Genomic DNA, 20039 nt, shown 5'->3' with positions numbered 1-20039 from the left:
TACTGCAATCTAGCGGCTTGGAGCGTTTATAAATAATGAAGTAGATGTATATGGTGCTAGCTAATTTGCCGCAAGTACCAGAATTGTTTTGACAACAAAGTGGAGAAACCACTTGGTGGCTGCCATATTTCCTTTAGCAGCCAATTTATTTTGTGGCTTGCAAGTGCTCCAGGCCAATTTATTTTAGTACATTAGTAGTGCTTTAATGTGTATTTATGCCCACTTTTCACTAGAGGGCAGTGTGAGGCAATAACCGAGGACTTCTGATTTAAAGGGGAACTGAAGAGAGAGGTATATGGAGGCTGTCATGTTTATTTCCTTTTAATCAATACCAGTTGCCTGGCAGCCCTGCTGGTCTATTTCTCTGCAGTAGTATCTGATTAAAACCAGAAACAAGCATGCAGCTAGTCTTGTCAGATCAGACTTATAAGTCTGAACCACTGAAACACCTGATCTGCTGCATGCTTGTTCAGGGGCTATGGCTAATAGTATTAGAGGCAGAGGATTAGCAGGGCTGCCAGGCAACTGGTATTGTCTAAAAGGAAATAAACATGACAGCCTCCATATACCTCTCTCTTCAGTTCCCCTTTAAGTTTCTATATTTTCTGCTAGCAGAGAGAGATCAAAGCATTCCAAGAATTTAGAGCACAACTAGTCATGCTGACTGAGGTCAAAAGCAGTGCACATATAGCAAATGAGATCATTCTTTTAAAGCTGCTAATTGATGAAAGGGGACCCATTGTGACAGCAAGTTTCCCGGTGTAACTTACTGTAACTTGGGCTTCTTCCAGTCCCCTGTAGTCATCTTGGTCTCTCACTGTCTTTCCGCTCTTCTCCATTCAGCTGCTGTGCCTCTCCGAAATCTGGCTGACTAAGCCAATCGTGGGCTTCTGTGCATGTTTGGTCCCAGACCGTGCAACTTTATCACGCTCCTGTAGCTGGGAGTGTTCGGTGCAGTTGCTTTTTTTTTTTTCACAGAATGCTTCCAGCCACGAAAGCACGATCAAGGTGTACACATGTGGCTGAAGGGAGAAGAGACACAGCGGGAATAAGGAGAACTGGAAGCCACCCTAGGTAAGTTAAACTAGTTTCCCTTTAAAGTGAACCAGAGATGAAGCACCCTCATGTATTTTACCATATAGATCAGTGGGAACATTAGAGAAAACACCTACCCTGCTCTTTCATTCTTCACTGCTCAGCTTGCTTCTTATCAGCCCTGATAAAATCCCGACTGAGCATTCAGTCTGGCTTTGCTCAGGAATCATTATAGCTGAGTCTGTGTTCTCTGATGTCTTTTCAAGCCCAAGCCTGCCCCCTTCTGGCTCTGCTCAGCAATCATTATAGCTGGGTCATTATAGCAAAGCCACACTGAATGCTCAGTCGGGTATCTTATCAGGGCTGGTAACAAGCAAGCTGAACAGTGAAGAATAAAACAGAGCAGGGTAGGTGTTTTCTCTAATGTTCCCACTGATATATATGGTAAAATACATGAGGGTGATTCTGGTTCACTTTAAAGTGAACCGAGCATCATTTTTAACACCCAGGGCAGCTCTATAGCAAATTAAAAATGCATTCTAAAAATGTGGTTTATTATTATTTAAAAAAAAATCAATTTACCTCATTTTTTTACATCTAAGGGTTAAAATAGCCACTTTGTCCGTCCGCAAAGGACCTGCGGTCGCTGAGCAGGAGATTGTGGAACACAGATAAGAAATCACCTCATTAGACTTAAAGTGGACCCAAATTAAAAATACAAGATTTCAGAAATAAAATCTATTTTCTATATTATAATAATAAATAGCAGCCTTTTTTCAGCTGCATGATGCCAAATATAAAATATTTTACATTTATTGGAGGAACCCCTCCCTTCCTTTCAAATTGCCGGCATTTTTCCGGCAAACTGGTGGAGTAGATGGTGTCCGGCAATGGAGGAATTGCTAATGGCTGCCCCCAGTATAACCCTAGTGATTAAAAGAGAAGGGTGAAAAGCATGTAGTGAAATGCTCATAGGCTTGAAGGAGTGTTTATTTATATTTGTATGTATCAGAGTGGTGCAACTAAATATTTTTAATTAAAAAAATGTTTGGTTTGGGTCCGCTTTAACTGACCACAAACAAACCCCCATTGTACTTCAAACAGAAAACATCAGTTACAGTTGAAGAATTTCACACCTAGCCTGGACAATGCTAGTTGTAAAACAGCAGGCGTTGAGCTTCTGAACAATGGCAGCCCTTGCAGCTATTTGAAGCCAGGAGCTGCTTAGTTCACTTTAAAGCTAAGTACACAAGGGGGGACAATTGTAGCTGTCGCTAGCACACGGGAGCGTGTGCGCGACAGCTCGTCGCAAAGTCCCTCTACATCCACACGGCAGCAGAGGGATTAGCGATGCGGCGGAAGCTGTCGCCGAGGTTCCTCCCCCCCGCCGGAAGCTCCGTGTGCTGTGTGTGGGTTGCTGTCGCTAGCCGGCATACACATGCGGGACTGGCGACAGTTCCGGCGAGGTTGCGGCGACAGCTGTAGCCGGCGATTGAACATGTCAATCGCCTGGTGACAGCTCCGACGGGCGACGGTTCGGGGTGCGCGCGTGCGTCATACACACGGGCGAACTGTCGCCGCAACACGCGTGTGCCACGTGGTTGCGGCGACGGCCGTACCCCGTGTGTATGAGCCTTAACCACCCTGGCGTTCTATTAAGATCGCCAGGGCGGCTGCATGAGGGTTTTTTTAAATAAAAAAAAAAACTATTTCATGCAGCCAACTGAAAGTTGGCTGCATGAAAGCCCACTAGAGGGCGCTCCGGAGGCGTTCTTCTGATCGCCTCCGGCGGCCAAAAGTAACACGGAAGGCCGCAATGAGCGGCCTTCCGTGTTTTGCTTACTTCGTCGCCATGGACGTCAGCCGACGTCCTGACGTCAGCCGCCTCCGATCCAGCCCTTAGCGCTGGCCGGAACTATTTGTTCCGGCTGTGCAGGGCTCGGGCGGCTGGGGGGACCCTCTTTCGCCGCTGCTCGTGGTGGATCGCCGCAGAGCGGCGGCGATCAGGCAGCACACGCGGCTGACAAAGTGCCGGCTGCGTGTGCTGCTTTTTATTTGAGGAAAATCGGCCCAGCAGGGCCTGAGCGGCACCCTCTGGCGGTAATGGACGAGCTGACCTCGTCCATACCGCTAAGGTGGTTAAGCAATACCAGTTGCCTGGTAGTCTTGTGTATTTGCTTGAAGTAGTGTCTGAATCACACCAGAAATAAGCATGTGACTAATGTATTTAGACTTCAAACACCTGATCTGCATACTTATTCAGGGTCTGTGTCTTAAGCTAAATCTACACGCCGGTTAGCCGCCGGATCGCCTCTTCCGCGTCCCCGCTCGCCCGCGCCGGATTAGATACCCGCTCGTCCCCGCGCCGCTTATTTTCTGCTCGATTCCCTGCCATTGTCCCCTCGCGGGGAACGAGCAGGGAATCGGCGGTAGCAAGATCCGACCTGTGTATTGATAACACACATCGGAGCCTCATCCACGTGTGTAGATGAGGCTTTCGAGTATTAAATTAGATTAAACTAGATTAGAAACAGAGGATCAGCAGGACAGCCAGGCAATCTGCATTGTTTAAAAAGTAAATAAATATGGCAGCATCCAAATCCATATCAGTTGAGATGTACTTGTGTCAGAGACAGTTAATAACATGAGCAATTTGTACTCTGTAAATCACTGCAGGAAAGGTCATCAGTATATAAATGTATTTTGTTAATTTGATTAAATTAAGAAGCAAACCAATCCGTGGCTTCTACGCTATGTCAGCACTTCTGAGTGACATTGCACAAATGCGGTGGACTTGCTGCACCTCAAGCCCATTTTGTCCTTAACCTCCCTAGCGGTATGGACAGAAATGTCCGTTCAAAAAAACATGCTGTGAACAGTATAAACATGCATACACATCAATACTCTCCTGCACTGCATACTAGACCATTGCTTGACACATTTTGGCAAGTTACAGGAAAAAAAAAGTTTTAAAAATAAATGTTATCACTGTTTGCACAGAAATCCTGGGGAAATTGAACGCTGGGAAGGTTAAAGGGGTTCTGTGGAGTCTATTAAAAACAAAAACCTGACACTTACCTGGGGATTCTATCCCCACTGCCCATCCCGGTCTAAATAGAGGAATAGTGCTCACTCCTGTGCGCGTCATCGGGAGCTTACTGCGCAGGCACAGTATGAAGTTTTCTTTTACTGCGCCTGCACAGTAAGCTACTGATGACACATGCAGGAGTGAGCATGCGCACGGCTGCGCAGCCGCAGTTCTAATTGAGAAAGAATTAGACCGGCGGCAGCTAACGGAGAATTGTAGGATGATGGTGTGGGACATTACAGCTGCAGGGGGCAGATAGAAGCCCCAGGTAAGTGTCAGGTTTTTGTTTTTAATTTGCTCCACAGAACCCCTTTAAGTGCAGTGCTGGGTGCAGATGGATGCACTGCTAAAAGATCATGCACACCTGGCACTTTGAGTCTGCCAGGAGAAAAGTGCAGTATAAACGTTATGTGGCTTGTCTTGGGAAAGCATATAAATGGGTTTTCCTGCTGCACAGACTGTTTAATATGGGGCACATAAAACAAACGTGCAAGGCAGACTTTCTGCTCATTACTGTTTTTATTTTCCTTTCAGGGGGTGATATTTTAGGGCCGGCACTACCTGAAATCAGACCTGAAGCACTCCCCACAACGTCTAGTAGCGACACAACTCCGGCACCTGACGTCACGGAGAAGAAAAACACTGCCAAGAAGAAATGTCTTTATAATTTCCAGGATGCCTTTATAGAAGCAAATAAAGTTGTCATGGCAACGTCCTCAGCAACCTCCTCCGTATCCTGCACAGCCACCACTGTCCAGTCCAGTAGTAACCAATTTCAAGTATCATCCAAGAGGCCTTCTTCAATAGGTGAGGAGAAGAGAATCTGTGCTTGCCTGAAAGATACATTTATATATGAGAATTATAAATTAGTCCATGTAGAATGTACTCTAGCTTATGTTTATTACCGACTGCTTGATCTCATTAAAAAGGATAGGTTTATTTACCAATAAATAAATGTGCAAGTTATGCCATCTGAAATATTAAGTGCTAGCAAAGGGAATGGGGAAAACGCAAGGTAGGCATCCTGTCTATTTTTCATCATACACACATGCTTGGGCCTTTCTCCTTCCATGTCTCGTCCTTGCAAAAGAGCGATCCCAATGTAGTTCCTCTCTATATATCGGGTGAAGACCCCTCTTCCATGGCATCCAGCAAGTGGCTATGTACTTAGCAGTTGGGGGTGAATGTTAGCTGAATAGTCCATCTGTGGCTAGAACAGCCATTGTACACACCAAATGAACAGGTTCCTGTTACCTTTCCACAACTAGCTTTGTAGAACATCTTTGAAGTCAGCTGTTCAGGTTTCTGAAGGCCTATGCCATGAAGGCACGTAAACTTCAACAGTCCATTAGTGTTATTTTTTTTTTTTTTTTGCTAGCCAATTGGGCTGCATGTGACACAGGTGGACAGTCAATGAGATGCGAATACTAAGTTGATGCAGCTTGAAAGTGAACCAATCGAATTTCACCTCGGCAGGATTTGATCGATCCATTTTCAAGCTGCATAAGAGGGGAGATAATTAAAATGCAGACCTGCAACTCCATCAGTAAATCGAATTCTGACGTCTTGCTCACGGCTAGTGTAAAGGCCTGTACACATTGTGGAATGGTGTTGCCCGTCAGGGATTAGAACCAGATCCTTTGGGGAGCTTTGCTGGGCCAGTGCTGTACAGATGCGGTTTCAGCTGTACAGCGGACAACACATTCTGTTGCTATGGAGGGGGCGGAGGCCCGACGGAGGGGTGCAGATGTTGTCATGTGGGTGGGGTAAACAGGAATAAGCACATGTAGTTGCGAAAATAGGAGTAGGTGATTGGTCCCCACTGTTGTACACCTAAAACTCGCAATCAGCTTTGGCCAGAACAGGCTTATTGCCTTTGATTTATCTGCATGTCATATAGTTAAACTAAAACCATGACCAGGAATGAAAACGCCCACTTTTTTTTCCTTTTCTGAAATTGTTATATATGGCTCCTATGTGCCTAAGAATTTCAAGGAGAGATTTTTGGCTAAACTTCTTTCTTCCGTTTTTAGGTGACGTATTTCACAATATTAAAGAGGACCATAGGCACCCTTCTACACCGGTTGCACCAAGAAATAGTCCGACAAGCTTAGCCTCTCTCCCATCCCTTTCTCCTGGTACACATTCATCTGCTGCCACTCCGCACCTTCCCAATATGAATCCTCAGTCCTTCCCCAAGGCGGCTGCTACGGCGCCGGGATTTGCTGACCCTCATCTAACATTTTGTCCAAGTACTGCTGCTCCTCCAACCTCAACCACAGACGGCACACTCAGTGCTCCTCCTAGTGTATGCAGGTGAGTGGCTGGGCAGGCAGGCCCTCGCTTTACTTTATATATACTGTAGCTGTATGTGTTTTGCATTTAATATACTTTTATGGGGTTTTTTATTTTTAATTTTTTTCTTTTTTTGATTGAAGATTTTTTTTTTTTTTAAAAGTTGACTCTCTACTATTTATTATTTCTCCTAACAAAATGCCCATTTTGTAAATGCCAACTTAAAGGGATACTGTAGGGGGGTCGGGGGAAAATGAGTTGAACTTACCCAGGGCTTCTAATGGTCCCCCGCAGACATCCTGTGTCCGCGCAGCCGCTCACCGATGCTTCGGACCCGCCTCCAGTTCACTTCTGGAATTTCAGACTTTAGAGTCTGTAAACCACTGTGCCTGCGTTGCCATGTCCTCGATCCCGCTGATGTCACCAGGAGCATACTGCGCAGACACAGACCATACTGGGCCTGCGCAGTATGCGGGATCAAGGACACGGCAACGCAAGCGCAGTGGTTTTCAGACTTTAAAGTCTGAAATTCCAGAAGTGAACCAGAGGCGGGGCCGGGGCATCGGTGAGTGGCTGCATGGGCACAGGATGTCTGCGGGGGACCATTAGAAGCCCCAGGTAACTTCAACTCATTTTCCCCCGACCCCCCTACAGTATCCCTTTAAAGGACTGAAACATAACCAGCAAACCCCATGTACACTTTAGACTTTTGTCACTTTGTTTTTTTTAAAGTATGGAGGACTGTCTCCCCCTGGTTCGTAACTCTCGTGACAGATTGGGTGCCTGAAACTGTACATGCGCACAACTAGCCTGCAGCCTAGAGACATGTCTGTAACTATGTAACAGGGAGGAGGGTCAATGTGTAGATCACAACTTCAGGTGGGCGGGGTGAGGAGGCAAACACTGCACTCTGGGGTTGCTCGGGGGTTGCTAAAGATTCCGGATGATGTTTAGACCAGGGGGAGGGTTGTGTGTACTTTACACACACTAGATTATCTCTCAACGCGGTCTTTATCTGCCTCCACGGTGGAGTTTAGTACCTTCTGCAATCCACCATATCTAAAGTTCCTCGGGGAGTAGACCAGTTTTGTTTGAGAGTATCCATATCTGCTATGTATGTATAAGTTTGATACTGTTAATATTGTTACCTGGTAATAGTCTGGCATTTTTCTTGTTTTGGTATCGTATATAACATGAGCCCCACTGACATTTTGTATTCTAGTGACCCTGACTGTGAGGGACATCGCTGCGAAAACAATGGCGCATACGACCACCAGCCGTATGACGGGGAGGAGAGTCAGGACGAGGACAGCTGTTCGGAACACAGTTCCAGTACATCCACCTCTACCAATCAGAAAGAGGGGAAGTATTGTGACTGTTGCTATTGTGAATTCTTTGGACATGGAGGGGTGAGAATCATTTATTCTTTATAACTTACCCAGCAGCCGTCTTCTTTAATCCGTCCCACGCTGCGCTCCAAGCCTTGGTCACGTAGGAAGCGTAGTAGTCATGTGACGCTGCTTGGAACGCATCGAGAGATGCACCGTGGGATGGAGAGAGCCCACGTGGTCAAGAGAGCCCACACGAATATCTAGCAATCCAGTGTATCAGCACACAGTTTTCCAGAAAGCACTCTTTATTGAGCCATATTTTTCCTCATTTCCCGCCTTGACTACTGCAATGCCCTTCTGTCAGGTCTCTCTATGACCCGAATTGCCCCGCTGCAGTCTATCATGAATGTGACAGCCAGAATTGCCTCCATCTAGGTCCAAGACGGCTTCCCTCTGTGAATCCCTCCACTGGCTCCCTATCCAGTCCAGAATTCTATTCAAGATTCTGTCTGACCTACAAATCTACAGAGGTAAACACCTAGCCGCTCACTCCGCTCCTCCAATGAAATTCGCCTGACTGCTCCCATGCATGCCTCCAGGACTTCTCAAGAGCTGCTCCAACACTATGGCACTCCCCCCCCCCTCCCCCCCCCATTAGAGTTTCCCCCTCCACCATCTTCAAGAAGACCCTCAAAACTCACCTTTTTACTCTGGCCTACCTCCCCTCACTAGTGTTCTAAACCCACAGCTGAGCTCTGGTCCCCTACCTTTCATGTCCCCACCTCTCCCTGTAGCCTTCGGGCAGGGTCCTCCTCCTTATGTCTCCTACCTGATCACGCTATGCTTTTGAGTGAACTCTACTTGCTTAATCCCCATGCTCCATCCAGTGACTGACTAAGCATTACCTTGTACTCATACTGTGCTAAGTGATCTGGTTTTCATGTATTCCTTCGTCTTATTGCTGTATGTCACCCCTACATATTGTCTGTAACCTTAACTAATGTACAGCGCTGCATAATATGTTGGCGCTTTATAAATACAGTACAATAAAATAGCCGACAAGTGTTTCGGGGGCAACGCAGGGTCCCCCTTTATCTCGCCTTGATAAAGGGGGATCATGCGTGGCCCTAAAACAATTGTCGGCTATTTTCTTGTGGAAACATATGGCTCAATAAAGAGTGCGCTTTCTGGAAAACTGTGTACTGATACATTGGATTGCTGACTATTGAAGGGACAGTATCAGGCTCCCGAACTTTATTAGATGGGCTGCCCATCAACAACCGCTTGATTGCTCACTAATATCTAAACTCTATGGCCTCAATTCACTAAGCGTATCTCCTGTCTTTAATAACTCTTCTAGAGTTGTTACCAAGGTGATAAGGCATGTAGTATTCAGGAAACATTTTACCTCTGGCAAACCTAAAGTTAACTCTTCTGTCTTTAAGTTAACTCTCCAATCCTTAAAATAACTCCAGAGTTAAAGACAGGCCGTTAATTAACTGCGTGTGAAAATAACTACAGAGGAGGTAAATTAACTACAGAGGAGGTAAATTAACTACAGAGGAGGTAAATTAACTACAGAGGAGGTAAATTAACTACAGAGGAGGTAAATTAACTACAGAGGAGGTAAATTAACTACAGAGGAGGTAAATTAACTACAGAGGAGGTAAATTAACTACAGAGGAGGTAAATTAACTACAGAGGAGGTAACGTAAGGAATGAAGAGCTAAGATAACTCTCTCACTGTGTGAGGTAAGTTTTCTCTTGCCTTATTATCTCCAGCATGATCTTAGTGAATTGAGGCCTATGCCTTTTAAACTGGAGACTAGCGCCGGAAGGCAAACAAGCTATCCACTATGCTTACCAAAGTGCTCTAAACTGTAGCCCACTGAAAGTGATATAGAGCTCCAGACGTTTCTATGGCATCAATCTGGATACTTTCACTCCCAAATGATCATTACTGGATTGATCTTTTCCCTCCTACATCTTTTACCTCTTTATTACATACCCTTGCACCTCCTCTTACTTATCACTGCTTCTAGTTGATGATAGGTAAGTGGAACTTAAAGCAAGAGGTATACGGAGGCCTCCATATTTATTTCTTTTTAATCTATAACAATTTCCTGGCAGTCATGTAAAGCCCCATCTACACGATGCGATTCTTTGTGCGATTCGGTTAAGATTCTATTTACGATACAATTAAATCTGACAAGTCCGATCAGGATTCGATTCAATTCGATTTGCCATTGTTTTGCCATGGCAAATAAAATTGAATCGAATCCTTATCGGACATGTCGGATTTAATCGGATCGTAAATAGAATGGTAATCAAATCGCACAAACAATCGTATCGTGTAGATTGGGCTTAAATCTCGCTGGCTGTGTCTGAATCACACACCTGAAACAAGCATGCAGCTAATTCAGTCAGACTTCAGTCAGAGCATCTGATATGCATATGCTTGTTCAGGGTCTATTGCTGAATGTATTAGAGGCAGAGGATCAGCAGGACTGCCAGGCAACTGGTATTGTTTAAAAAGAAATAAAATATGGCAGCCTCAATATACTTTTCACTTCAGATGTCCTCAAAGGTGCTTATTATTGGTACAATTTTTTTTTCATCAGATTCAATCTTTTGACACAAATTTTACGATCGAAATTGTACATAAAACTTTGCAGTGTGGCAAAAATTGATGCAAAACATTTCTGTGGTTGATCGGAACAGAAAATGTAATCAATTCGAAAGTTGGGTTTTATGATTGAATCGAAAGAGCGAAAATTACCCATTTATGGGAACAATCGATATTTCCCTTCTGATGACTTTCGATCGTATAAAAATGCATAGAAAGATTGTATCTAATGGGAAAAAAATGTACCATTTTTTTAATAGGCACCTTAAGGAGAACCCGAGGTGGGGTTCTGACAATGCTATCCGCATACAGAGGCTGGGTCTGCCTATACTGCCCAGCCTCTGTTGCTATCCAGATCCCCCCTAAGTTCCCCCTGCGCTCTACTATGCCCCATAAATCACAGCCGCGCGGTGCGGGCTGTGTTTACCTTTGTACTGTCAGTCTCGGCACTCCCCCTGCCTCCCTTCCCTCCAATCAGCGGGGAGGGAAGGGACGCGGGCAGACGCCGGAGCTATGCAGGATGCTGGGGGGAGCGCCGAGACTGACAGTACATAGATAAACACAGCCCGTTGTGACACGCTGCGTGTCAACAGCGCTGCTGTGATTTATGGGGGATAGAAGAGCGCAGGGGGAGCTTAGGGGGGATCTGGATAGCAACAGAGGCTGGGCAGTATAGGCAGACCCAGCCTCTGTATGCGGATAGCATTGTCAGAACCCCACCTCTGGTTCTCTTTAAAACACCAAAAACTAAACTGAGCAACACAGGTACAATGATACTCTTGTATACAAAAAAGGGAACCTGTCTGATCCCACAGTAGCATATTACGGCTTCTAGCATGATGTATAAAAGATGCCGGCTTACAGGAATTTGCTTGACAACCTCTCTTTATGTTTAGCCGCCATCTGCCCCAACCAGTAGAAATTACACAGAAATGAGGGAGAAACTCCGGCTCAGGCTGACTAAGAGGAAAGAGGAGCAGCCCAAAAAACCAGAGCAGGTCTTGGAAAGGGAAACTGGCGTCATCGACCATCGGAAAGTAGAGGACCTAGTACAATTTATAAACAGCTCAGAAGCCAAGCCTGTGAATACCTCGCGGGCAGCTAAACGGGCGAGACACAAGCAGAGGAAGGTGAGCGCCGCCTGGATTTTATCTACTCATTTCCTTTCTTTTCTTTTTGTTTTCAGTGTAGCCTTACTGTTTAGATGCACTTACAGGCAGGCTGGTTGCATACGTAGGTTGGCATTGGGCGTGCATGCTGTTCTTGCCTGTTTCTCAGTCATGCTAAGCCACTTATAGACCTCACAATGCTACACTGTAGTCTTGCAGTGCACACAGCTCTAGCTATGTTGTATATGTATAAACAGACTATATTGTATAGAAGTGCACATTTGTGATGTCAGCCAGACCTGTTGTGCCTGTGCTGCTGGAACCTGCCCTCCATGATTGAAGGTGGCTGTCCTTTCACAAGCAGATCCTTCCATGTGGCAGTCATGTGTTCCACAGCAAGCCAAGTATTCAATAAGTCCGCTACTAATACAGTGCTTCATAGTTTTTTTATATTTTTTTCTATAACCGTAATTTATATTTACGTAAATATCTCTATATATTTTTCCAATTTCATTCTAATGATATAATTACCCATGTGCTACCCCCATAGGAGTATGGGGCGAGCCCAGCTATGAATTTTATTGTTAGCCATGTGCTTGGCTCAGAGGAGACCATGCAGGGAACCTGCACCAGCACGGCTGAGGAACAGACTGAAAAAGCGGAAGCTGAGCCGGACCGAGAACGACCGGAAAAGCAGCAGGTTAGCATCTTGGCCAGCAGTGTCTGGGAAGCATCCTTAGGTGCAAGGTACCAAATCTACACCCACACACCAGATCCATGCTTACTCCTGCCACACCCACACACCAGATCCATGCTTACTCCTGCCACGCCCTCACATCTACATCGGCTACACAGTCACAGCAGTCCTCTGCAGCCTCTAGATGTGGTCCTGACATGCTGGGCTTGATTGATTGATCTGGAGGTGGGGGGAAATGTGAATGTGTTAGAATGTATCTCTTCACCCACACAGGATAAAACGACCCTACAGGATGTCAATATGGGAGTAGGGATGTTCAATGAGATGCAAATTATTTTGAGTTGATGCAGGAGTATACAAATTTTGTATGCAGATTTATGTAGCTTGAACATGGACCAATCGAATTTTACCTCGGCAGGATTTCATTGGTTAATTTTAGAGCCACATTTGTATAATGCTGCATCATCTCACAATTTGTATCTCGTTGACCATTCCTATATGGAGGTTGCCATTTGTGACACTTTTATAGAAGAACAATGTACAGGGCTTTCATTCTCATCCTTACTTCACTAAGTAATTAGTTCCTTGGCTTGAAACTGAAGGGCATCCCTCGATCTGCCGGCAGATTAACCATCGGATCCCTTCCGGGCCCGAGGGGGAGTGGTCACCCACCATGACGACTCCAGTGTCTTTTCAAATTGCCTCTGCAGGCTCCTGCACCCCTTGACACTGCTGCATGTAGTGATATCGGTGCATACGGTGATGTCCTGTAGTACTGGCGGCAATGAAGAAAGACAATTGACATAGGAGGGGTCGCACTGGCGTGACAGGTGACCATGCAACACTCCCTACAAGCCGGGAGGGACAGGGGTAAACATGGATTTGGGGGGGGGGGGGAGAGTCCAACCGGGCGTCAATCAGTTGCCATGAAATTGAATACCATTACCGCCACATACCCAATGAGGGCCTTGTGAGTGAGAATTTCCAGTATGTCCAACCGATCCTTTTTGACCAATTTCGGCCGGAAATCGATCGGAGGGATCGATTGGGTGACCATGTTGCAGCATCGATCTTTGCTAGATTCGATCATTATGATCAGATTGTAGTATTTAGTCCAGAGGTGACACTCCTTACCAGGGGTGCCTGGCTCTTCTACTGACCACATATGCTATTGCTCCGTTGTTATTGCCTGATGAAGCTGGATCAAACCTGCAAAATGCGTTGCATATTTGGAGTTAATAAAATAAATTGACTGTCTTTACTGCAGTCGTTGTGTGTCTACTTAGAGGAGGTAAGTCCACCACTACCTCCTCTATTTACCAAGAATTTTTGTTTTTAAACTACCTTTTATCCTCTTGGCGTCTCTGTTCTACTGCATAATATTGAGTCCACCCTGGGTGGAGGGTTGAACCCCCTTTTTCTCATCTACAGAGAGCGACTTCTTATTCCTGAGTGGGGTCAGGAAAATCTCCCCACCTGCCTTTACAGTGGTTGCCTAATGGTAACCCTGGTTTGTGAGTATTAATATTTACTCTATCTAGTAACCATTTACCAGTACATATTACAGTATTGGGGCTCTTGGTGTTCCTTGTTTTTAACTCCTTACCACATGAAATGGGTGCATAACCTGGGGTGCAAAGCAAACACCTAATCTAATCACAAGTCAAGTAGTCAGTTAGCACACCAGGCTTCTCTTGAGCAAAAAAGAATGAGTTGGCTTTATTCCTTCAAAGTGTGTGTCAAAACATGTCTGCTCTGTCTGAAGAAGGGGACCCTGCCTGGCCCTGACACAATTGTCACATCAATGGTGTTTTGACACACACTTTGAAAGAATAAATCAGACTCATTCTTTTTGCTCAAGAGAAGCCTGGTGTGCTGACTACTTGACTTGGGATTATGATCAGATTGGCTGAATATCTATGCTGAAAATCGAGTAATGTATGGACATGCTAACTTGTGCTGTGGAGGGCGTCCACGAGATATTAGGGCGCGATTTTTGCTTTGCTGATTGCCGGCAATCAGCAAAGTGCTGCTGCACAAGTAATCCTATGGGGATAACTCGCACTTCAGTGAGTGCGGCGCTTTTGCAATTTCCATCGATTGCAAACGTGCTGCATATAGCCTTTTCCCGGTGATTGCATCACGGCTCTCACTCATTGGGATGAAAATCGGAAAACGCAATTTCCCAAAAAATCACAGAACACCTCAATGCAAATTGCGTTTTGCATTGCGGTTGTAAATGGAGCCTTATTCTGACTTGTATGGAAATGTACTGCTCAGTTCCAAGCTACATACAGTTTGCATTAAATTTACACGCCAGCTGAAATTAGATGGATCTTGTTGACCAAATCCTAGGGATGAAGTGTCTTCTTTTTATTGCCCTTGGGCAGTGGTCTGCAAACTTGGCTCTCCAGCTGTTAAGGAACTACAGGTTCCACAATGCATTGCGGGAGTACATTCTCAGATTTGAATAAACTACCATCTACTTACACCTTAGCCCATTTTAGACAAGTCACTGGTCCTTTTAAATCCGGATCCGAAATGAAAAACGAACTATAACAAGTAACTTGTCTATATATCTTATCTAAAGTTTAGATAGTTTACACAGCAAATCTACAGTAGCTGCAAACCGCTTCAACAGAATATGATTATTTATTCCTGTGATTCAATAAGAGCAGCCATGTTCTGTTTGTCACATTACACACAGGCAAGCTGGTCTGCATCTCCAGCCCTCAGCCTGTGACATTCAGTCCCCTCTCCTCCTCCCCCTCCCCTCTGCCTCTGAAATCTCTGGCTAGTAACACCTCTCCCTCCTCCTGCCCAGACTGAGCTCCCATAAGCCCTGCTACTGTCTGAAAGTACCAAGGCACTGTGAAAAGCTGTGGGCGAGGCTTGTTTAGTTTATGGTGAATTAGAGTATTAAAACAAAAACAAAGTACTTGGCTTGAGGAATGCCCTATAAACTATATGAAAGGAACACAATTATGCAATGAGTAAAAGTTTATCTCGGATCCACTTTTTTTGCAGTTTTTTCACTTCCTGATCACTGATTGGTTCACAGGGATCAGGTGGTGAGAAGCCAACGAAAATTGCATTCTGATTAATGCATGGAACTCCAGCGTAGATCTCCGCCGGCGTGGACGTGATATTGTGTCCCATGTTTGGGAGCCACCGGTGTTAAAACTACACCACATCAGGCTTTGGCAGCCACAATTGCTGAATAAGTTTTAACTATCGGTGGTCCAGAGTCTGTTAAAGTGCACTTTTTCTAACAAACTCCTCCCCCTTCTATCTATAACGCCAGGGTCTTCATCTGCAGGCTTAAGTGACCCAACCATCTGGCCAGACAGCCATTGGGCAGAAGCTTAACTACCAACCTATCCTATCCTCCCCATGCTGCTTCCAGCCATTGGAACAGTGTTTCGAGAGTGAAGTGCTTGAAAATGTAACCTGGATATATGATCCTTTAAAAACCACTATGGTGACCAATTATAAAAATATATGTATTGTACGTTTGTCCCAGAGTAAAATTTACTATAAATATTTTTTTCCCTATGTCACTGTCACAATAAGCAGTCAAAATCTGATAGGTTTTGTTCTAGTCTATCTTCTCATGGAGGATTCTAATGGTGCACATACACAGTACAATAAAAACGTTCAATTTTCCCATTTATTCAACCAAAACGATCTAATCGAATGAGTTTAAAAGGATCTTTTTTTTTTTTTTAATCCAGTTTTTTCAATGAAAATACAATCGACATGTTAGAAAAATCTTTATTTGCGATCTAACGGAATAATCAACGAAATTATCGAATAAAGAAAAATGAAAAAAATGTATAGCCACCATAAGGGTTTTATTTATTTTCAAAAGCACTTACTGAATGGCAATCTGCCAGTCCAACTACCAAAATAGTGTGCAAACCAGTAGGGAGGCTGGCATTTTTGTACAAATCAAAGAATGGTAATACTGAGAATGCCCCATGAGGAAGATGGACTAGTCCACATCCTGTCAGATTTTTTTACAACCTATTGTGACATCAACATAGGAATAAAATAATTTATAGTGCTCATATGTTCGATTTGGCTAAAAAATCCCACTCTGGCACTATGGCACGTCCATTTGGTCAGATCAACATTTTTGCTGAAAATCTTTGCATGTTGGGACATATTTTATTGTGATCTAATCTGCCGAAAAGCTAAGTTTTTAGGCACCCCCCTTCCTTTTAAAGGGACTCTGAGCAGTGCAGAAACTATGGAAAGATGCATATCATTTTAAAGCTCTCTTTCTCCTCTTTCCAATGATAGGTAAAACGCCGCCCTACGCCTTTTAGTTTTCGCTATTTTCGCGATTGAAATTGCCGCGGCCGCAATTTCAATCACGAAAATAAAGAAAACTAAAAGGCAGAGGGCAACGATTTAGGTGTGGCCAGAAAGAGGAGAAAGAGAGCTTTAAAATGATATCCATCTTTCCATAGTTACATTGTATTACACAGGCCGACTTTTTCTGCTGAATGGAGCTGCTGACACTGGGGAAAGTGTCGTCCTGTATAATACAACTAACTATGGAAAGATGAATATCATTTTAAAGCTCTCTTTCTCCACTTTCTAGCGACACCTAAATCGTCGCTCTACGCCTTTTAGTTTTCTTTATTTTCGCGATCGAAATCGCGGCTGCAGCAATTTCAATCGCGAAAATAGCGAAAACTAAAAGGCGTATGGCGGCAGTTTATATATCATTGGAAAGCGGAGAAAGAGAGCTTTAAAATGATATGCATCTTTCCATAGTTTCTGCACTGCTCGGAGTCCCTTTAAACTCTAGTTAGACTTTCCCGTTATTGATGATTAATGGTGTGCTCCCACTCCCATTTCCTATTACAGGCATTTCATTTTCCCTGGCTGCAGGCGGTAGGCAGCTACACGATATTGGCTAGCACATTTTTTTTTTTTTTTGTACAGGGGCATTGTGTATATATATTTTTTTTATATTAGTGCTGAAGTATGCAGCTGCTGTGTTCATATGTATTATGAGTGGAGGTCTTGTAACCATGGATACCCACTGTGGTAGTAGACAGCCATATGCAGCACTACAGTTACTTTTTCAGCTGAATCTTTGACTTCAAGGCTGGGGTATGTAATTTTGCCCTCATTGTGTCACAGGAATAATCATAAACTTTTGAAGCTTTTTGCAGCTAGATATGCTTTGTAAACTATCTAAACTTTAGATAAGATGTATAGACCAGTTTCTTGTTATAGTTGGTTTTTCATCTCGGATCCGCTTTAAATATGCATGGACGCGGATGCACGCACACATCACAACTGCCTCACTAAGCTACTGCCCAAGCCGCCCCTTACAGGTGCACAATTGACCACTTAACGACTGCCTCACGCTGACAGGCGTCGGCGGGTCGTTAGTGGTTTCCCATGGAAACTGCCACTCGTTCGAGCAGCATTTCCATGCTAGTTCACGGAGGGTGTCTCCGTGAACAGTGTGCGAGCCGCCGATCGCGGCTCGCACGCGTAATGTAAACACGCGGGGAAGAAATCCCCGCTGTTTACATCATACGGCGCTGCTGAGCAGCAGCGTCGTAAAGGAGCATTCTGATAGGCTGAAGCCTATACTACACGGCGCAGGACGGATATCCGTCCTGCACAGCCCACAAACGGAGAGGGAGGTAAGGGGAAAGAGGGCAGAAATCGCTGCGGAGGGGGCTTTGAGGAGCCCCCCCCCCCCCCCCGCTGAACCATAATAGCCGGCGGCGATCAGACCCCCCCCCCCTGCAGGACATCCCCCTAGTGGGGAAAAAAGGGGGGGGGGGGAAGTCTGGTCGCCCTAGCTTAACCACTTGAGGACCCACCCTTTACCCCCCCTTAAGGACCAGCGCTGTTTGATGGGATCTGTGCTGGGTGGGCTCTGCAGCCCCCAGCACAAGCCGCAGGCTATTCACGGAGCCCCCCGCCGTGAATTGACAGGAAGCAGCCGCTCGCACGAGCGGCTGCTTCCTGATTAATCAGCCTGCAGCTGGCGACGCAGTACTGCGTCGCTGGTCCTGCAGCTGCCACTTTGCCGACGCACGGTATAAGCGTGCGGTCGGCAAGTGGTTAATTACGATCTGTGCTGTGGGCTGTAGAGCCCACTCAGCACAGAAAGCTGAAAGTGAGCACGGTCCTTAAGTGGTTAAGTATGCACAGACACGGCTGTGCATGAATGAAAATACATTTTTCAAAACGCAAACCCAATGGAAACGCAGCTAGTGGACAAGGGGCCTTAGTATATAGGATTCCTGGCAGATCGGCTGTTGGGTGAGCAGGTGCTGCTTGCAAACTGTGCTGTTTAACAGTCAACTGGCCGCAGTTTGTCCGAGCATGCTTACACCTGTGGTTTAGTCTATAGATGTGCTTTCTCTATAAAAACATGCTGGGAAGTGGAGACAGCTGCAGCCGTAAGGTGGCTGTAATCGCCTGCAAAAGACAAAGGAAAAGACAGAGGAAGAAGTGCATCAAACTTCTGGTATGAATTAAGAATGTTCAGGCATTACATCAGCTTTCTCAGGTAGGGCTCATCTATGGACCTTGCAGGAGTCATTGCCGTTCCTGTACTACTTGTTCCCCTATCAAACTTTAAAACTATCCGCTACTGTAAAGTCTATTTGTTGTTAGATGTAGGTCCCCACTTTCCGTAATTCAGGCTCGGTGCCCAAAGTACACAGTGAGCGCCGCTATAGCTGTAATTTATGTAACTGCCTATAGCTTCGGGGCGCTAGTCTACTTTAGGTGACCCACCGCAAATCCCCATAGAGGATTTGAGCTGTGCTGAAAACGGAAAGAATTGCCGCTTTCAGCTCGTTGAAAACACCACAAGTCATATATCTTTGTTAAGCTTAGACTCTGCTCTAACGAATGATGTCACTTTCGGTGAGCAAAAGTTGAAACTGACCGCGTACGAGATGCCGATCCGCCGCGATCGAAGCTCCGTCGGCCATCTTAGTTTTGTGCTTCTGATATTTTTCTCCCTCCTCATTGGAAGGATTGTTAGCTGGGGGCGTGGCAGAAATTTTTTTATTTTTTTTTTTGAAGCCGGAGAATTGGTGAGTCACGTATGATAGTTCCCCGGGCATACCCAGCCAACGACAGAATCATCATCATCATCAGCCGTGACCCTTCCCTGGGCCAGGACACCACGGGATCCGGCAGGCCAGGAGGGCACCCTTGCCATCCAGCAACATGGTGTCATGGATCATCTCAAAGTCCGTGGTGTAAGTTGTCCTCACTGATAGCTGCCAGCTGCTGGGGTGGTGAAGGATTAACCCCACCGGTGTTTACACACAACCCGTACGGCGCCTCCTACGCAGTGAGCTTCAGCGTTTGCTCACCGACTGTGTCATCATTCGTTAGAGCAGAGTCTAAGCTTTACAAAGATATATGACTTGTGGTGTTTTCAACAAGCTGAAAGCAGCAATTCTTTCCGTTTTCAGCACAGCTCAAATCCTCTATGGGGATTTGCGGTGGGTCCCCTAAAGTAGACTAGCGCCAGCTTCGGTTCCTCCATCTGCCTATCCTGAGTTCCATCCTCCTACATTGGCACAGTGGTGACCATCCTATTGTGGTAATGAGGGCAGAACTAATAACAAATGTACTGTAGTTGGGGATGGGCAGAACCTGTGTGCTCTGGACAATCCGTGCGAGATGTGGCAGTACATTAATGAGGGCTATTTACTTACCTGGTGCTTCTTCCATCCCTCCCAGTATCGTGTTTCTCGCTTTAGTTCTGAAACCCTCCATGGTGCTGCTGGCCCCTCCAAAAGATTGAATTGCCGCCCAGTCTCAGTTTTGGCCCTGGTGTTCTTGAGTTTTCTTTTGG

At 45.4% G+C, this 20039-nt stretch overlaps 1 protein-coding gene and 1 long non-coding RNA gene across 4 annotated transcripts in view; one reads left to right on the top strand and one right to left on the bottom strand.

Moving 5' to 3' along the window:
• FAM193A (family with sequence similarity 193 member A) overlaps positions 1-20039 on the top strand; it is a 127561-nt gene that overhangs the window by 101249 nt on the left and 6273 nt on the right. For all 3 annotated transcript variants that reach the window (XM_068275897.1, XM_068275887.1, XM_068275879.1), the window contains 5 exons: positions 4658-4930; positions 6157-6439; positions 7641-7827; positions 11272-11505; positions 12035-12184. In XM_068275897.1, the coding sequence (XP_068131998.1) occupies positions 4658-4930; positions 6157-6439; positions 7641-7827; positions 11272-11505; positions 12035-12184 (1127 nt within the window). The remainder of the gene's footprint in view (positions 1-4657; positions 4931-6156; positions 6440-7640; positions 7828-11271; positions 11506-12034; positions 12185-20039) is intronic.
• Positions 4782-20039, bottom strand: part of LOC137563455 (uncharacterized) — an 80820-nt gene continuing 65562 nt past the window's right edge. The window contains exon 3 of the long non-coding RNA XR_011030358.1: positions 4782-4956. This is a non-coding gene — a long non-coding RNA (uncharacterized lncRNA). The remainder of the gene's footprint in view (positions 4957-20039) is intronic.

This window comes from Hyperolius riggenbachi, chromosome 1 (assembly GCF_040937935.1).
Source record: "Hyperolius riggenbachi isolate aHypRig1 chromosome 1, aHypRig1.pri, whole genome shotgun sequence".
NCBI lineage: Eukaryota > Metazoa > Chordata > Amphibia > Anura > Hyperoliidae > Hyperolius > Hyperolius riggenbachi.
This window is presented reverse-complemented; position numbering and strand designations above follow the sequence as displayed.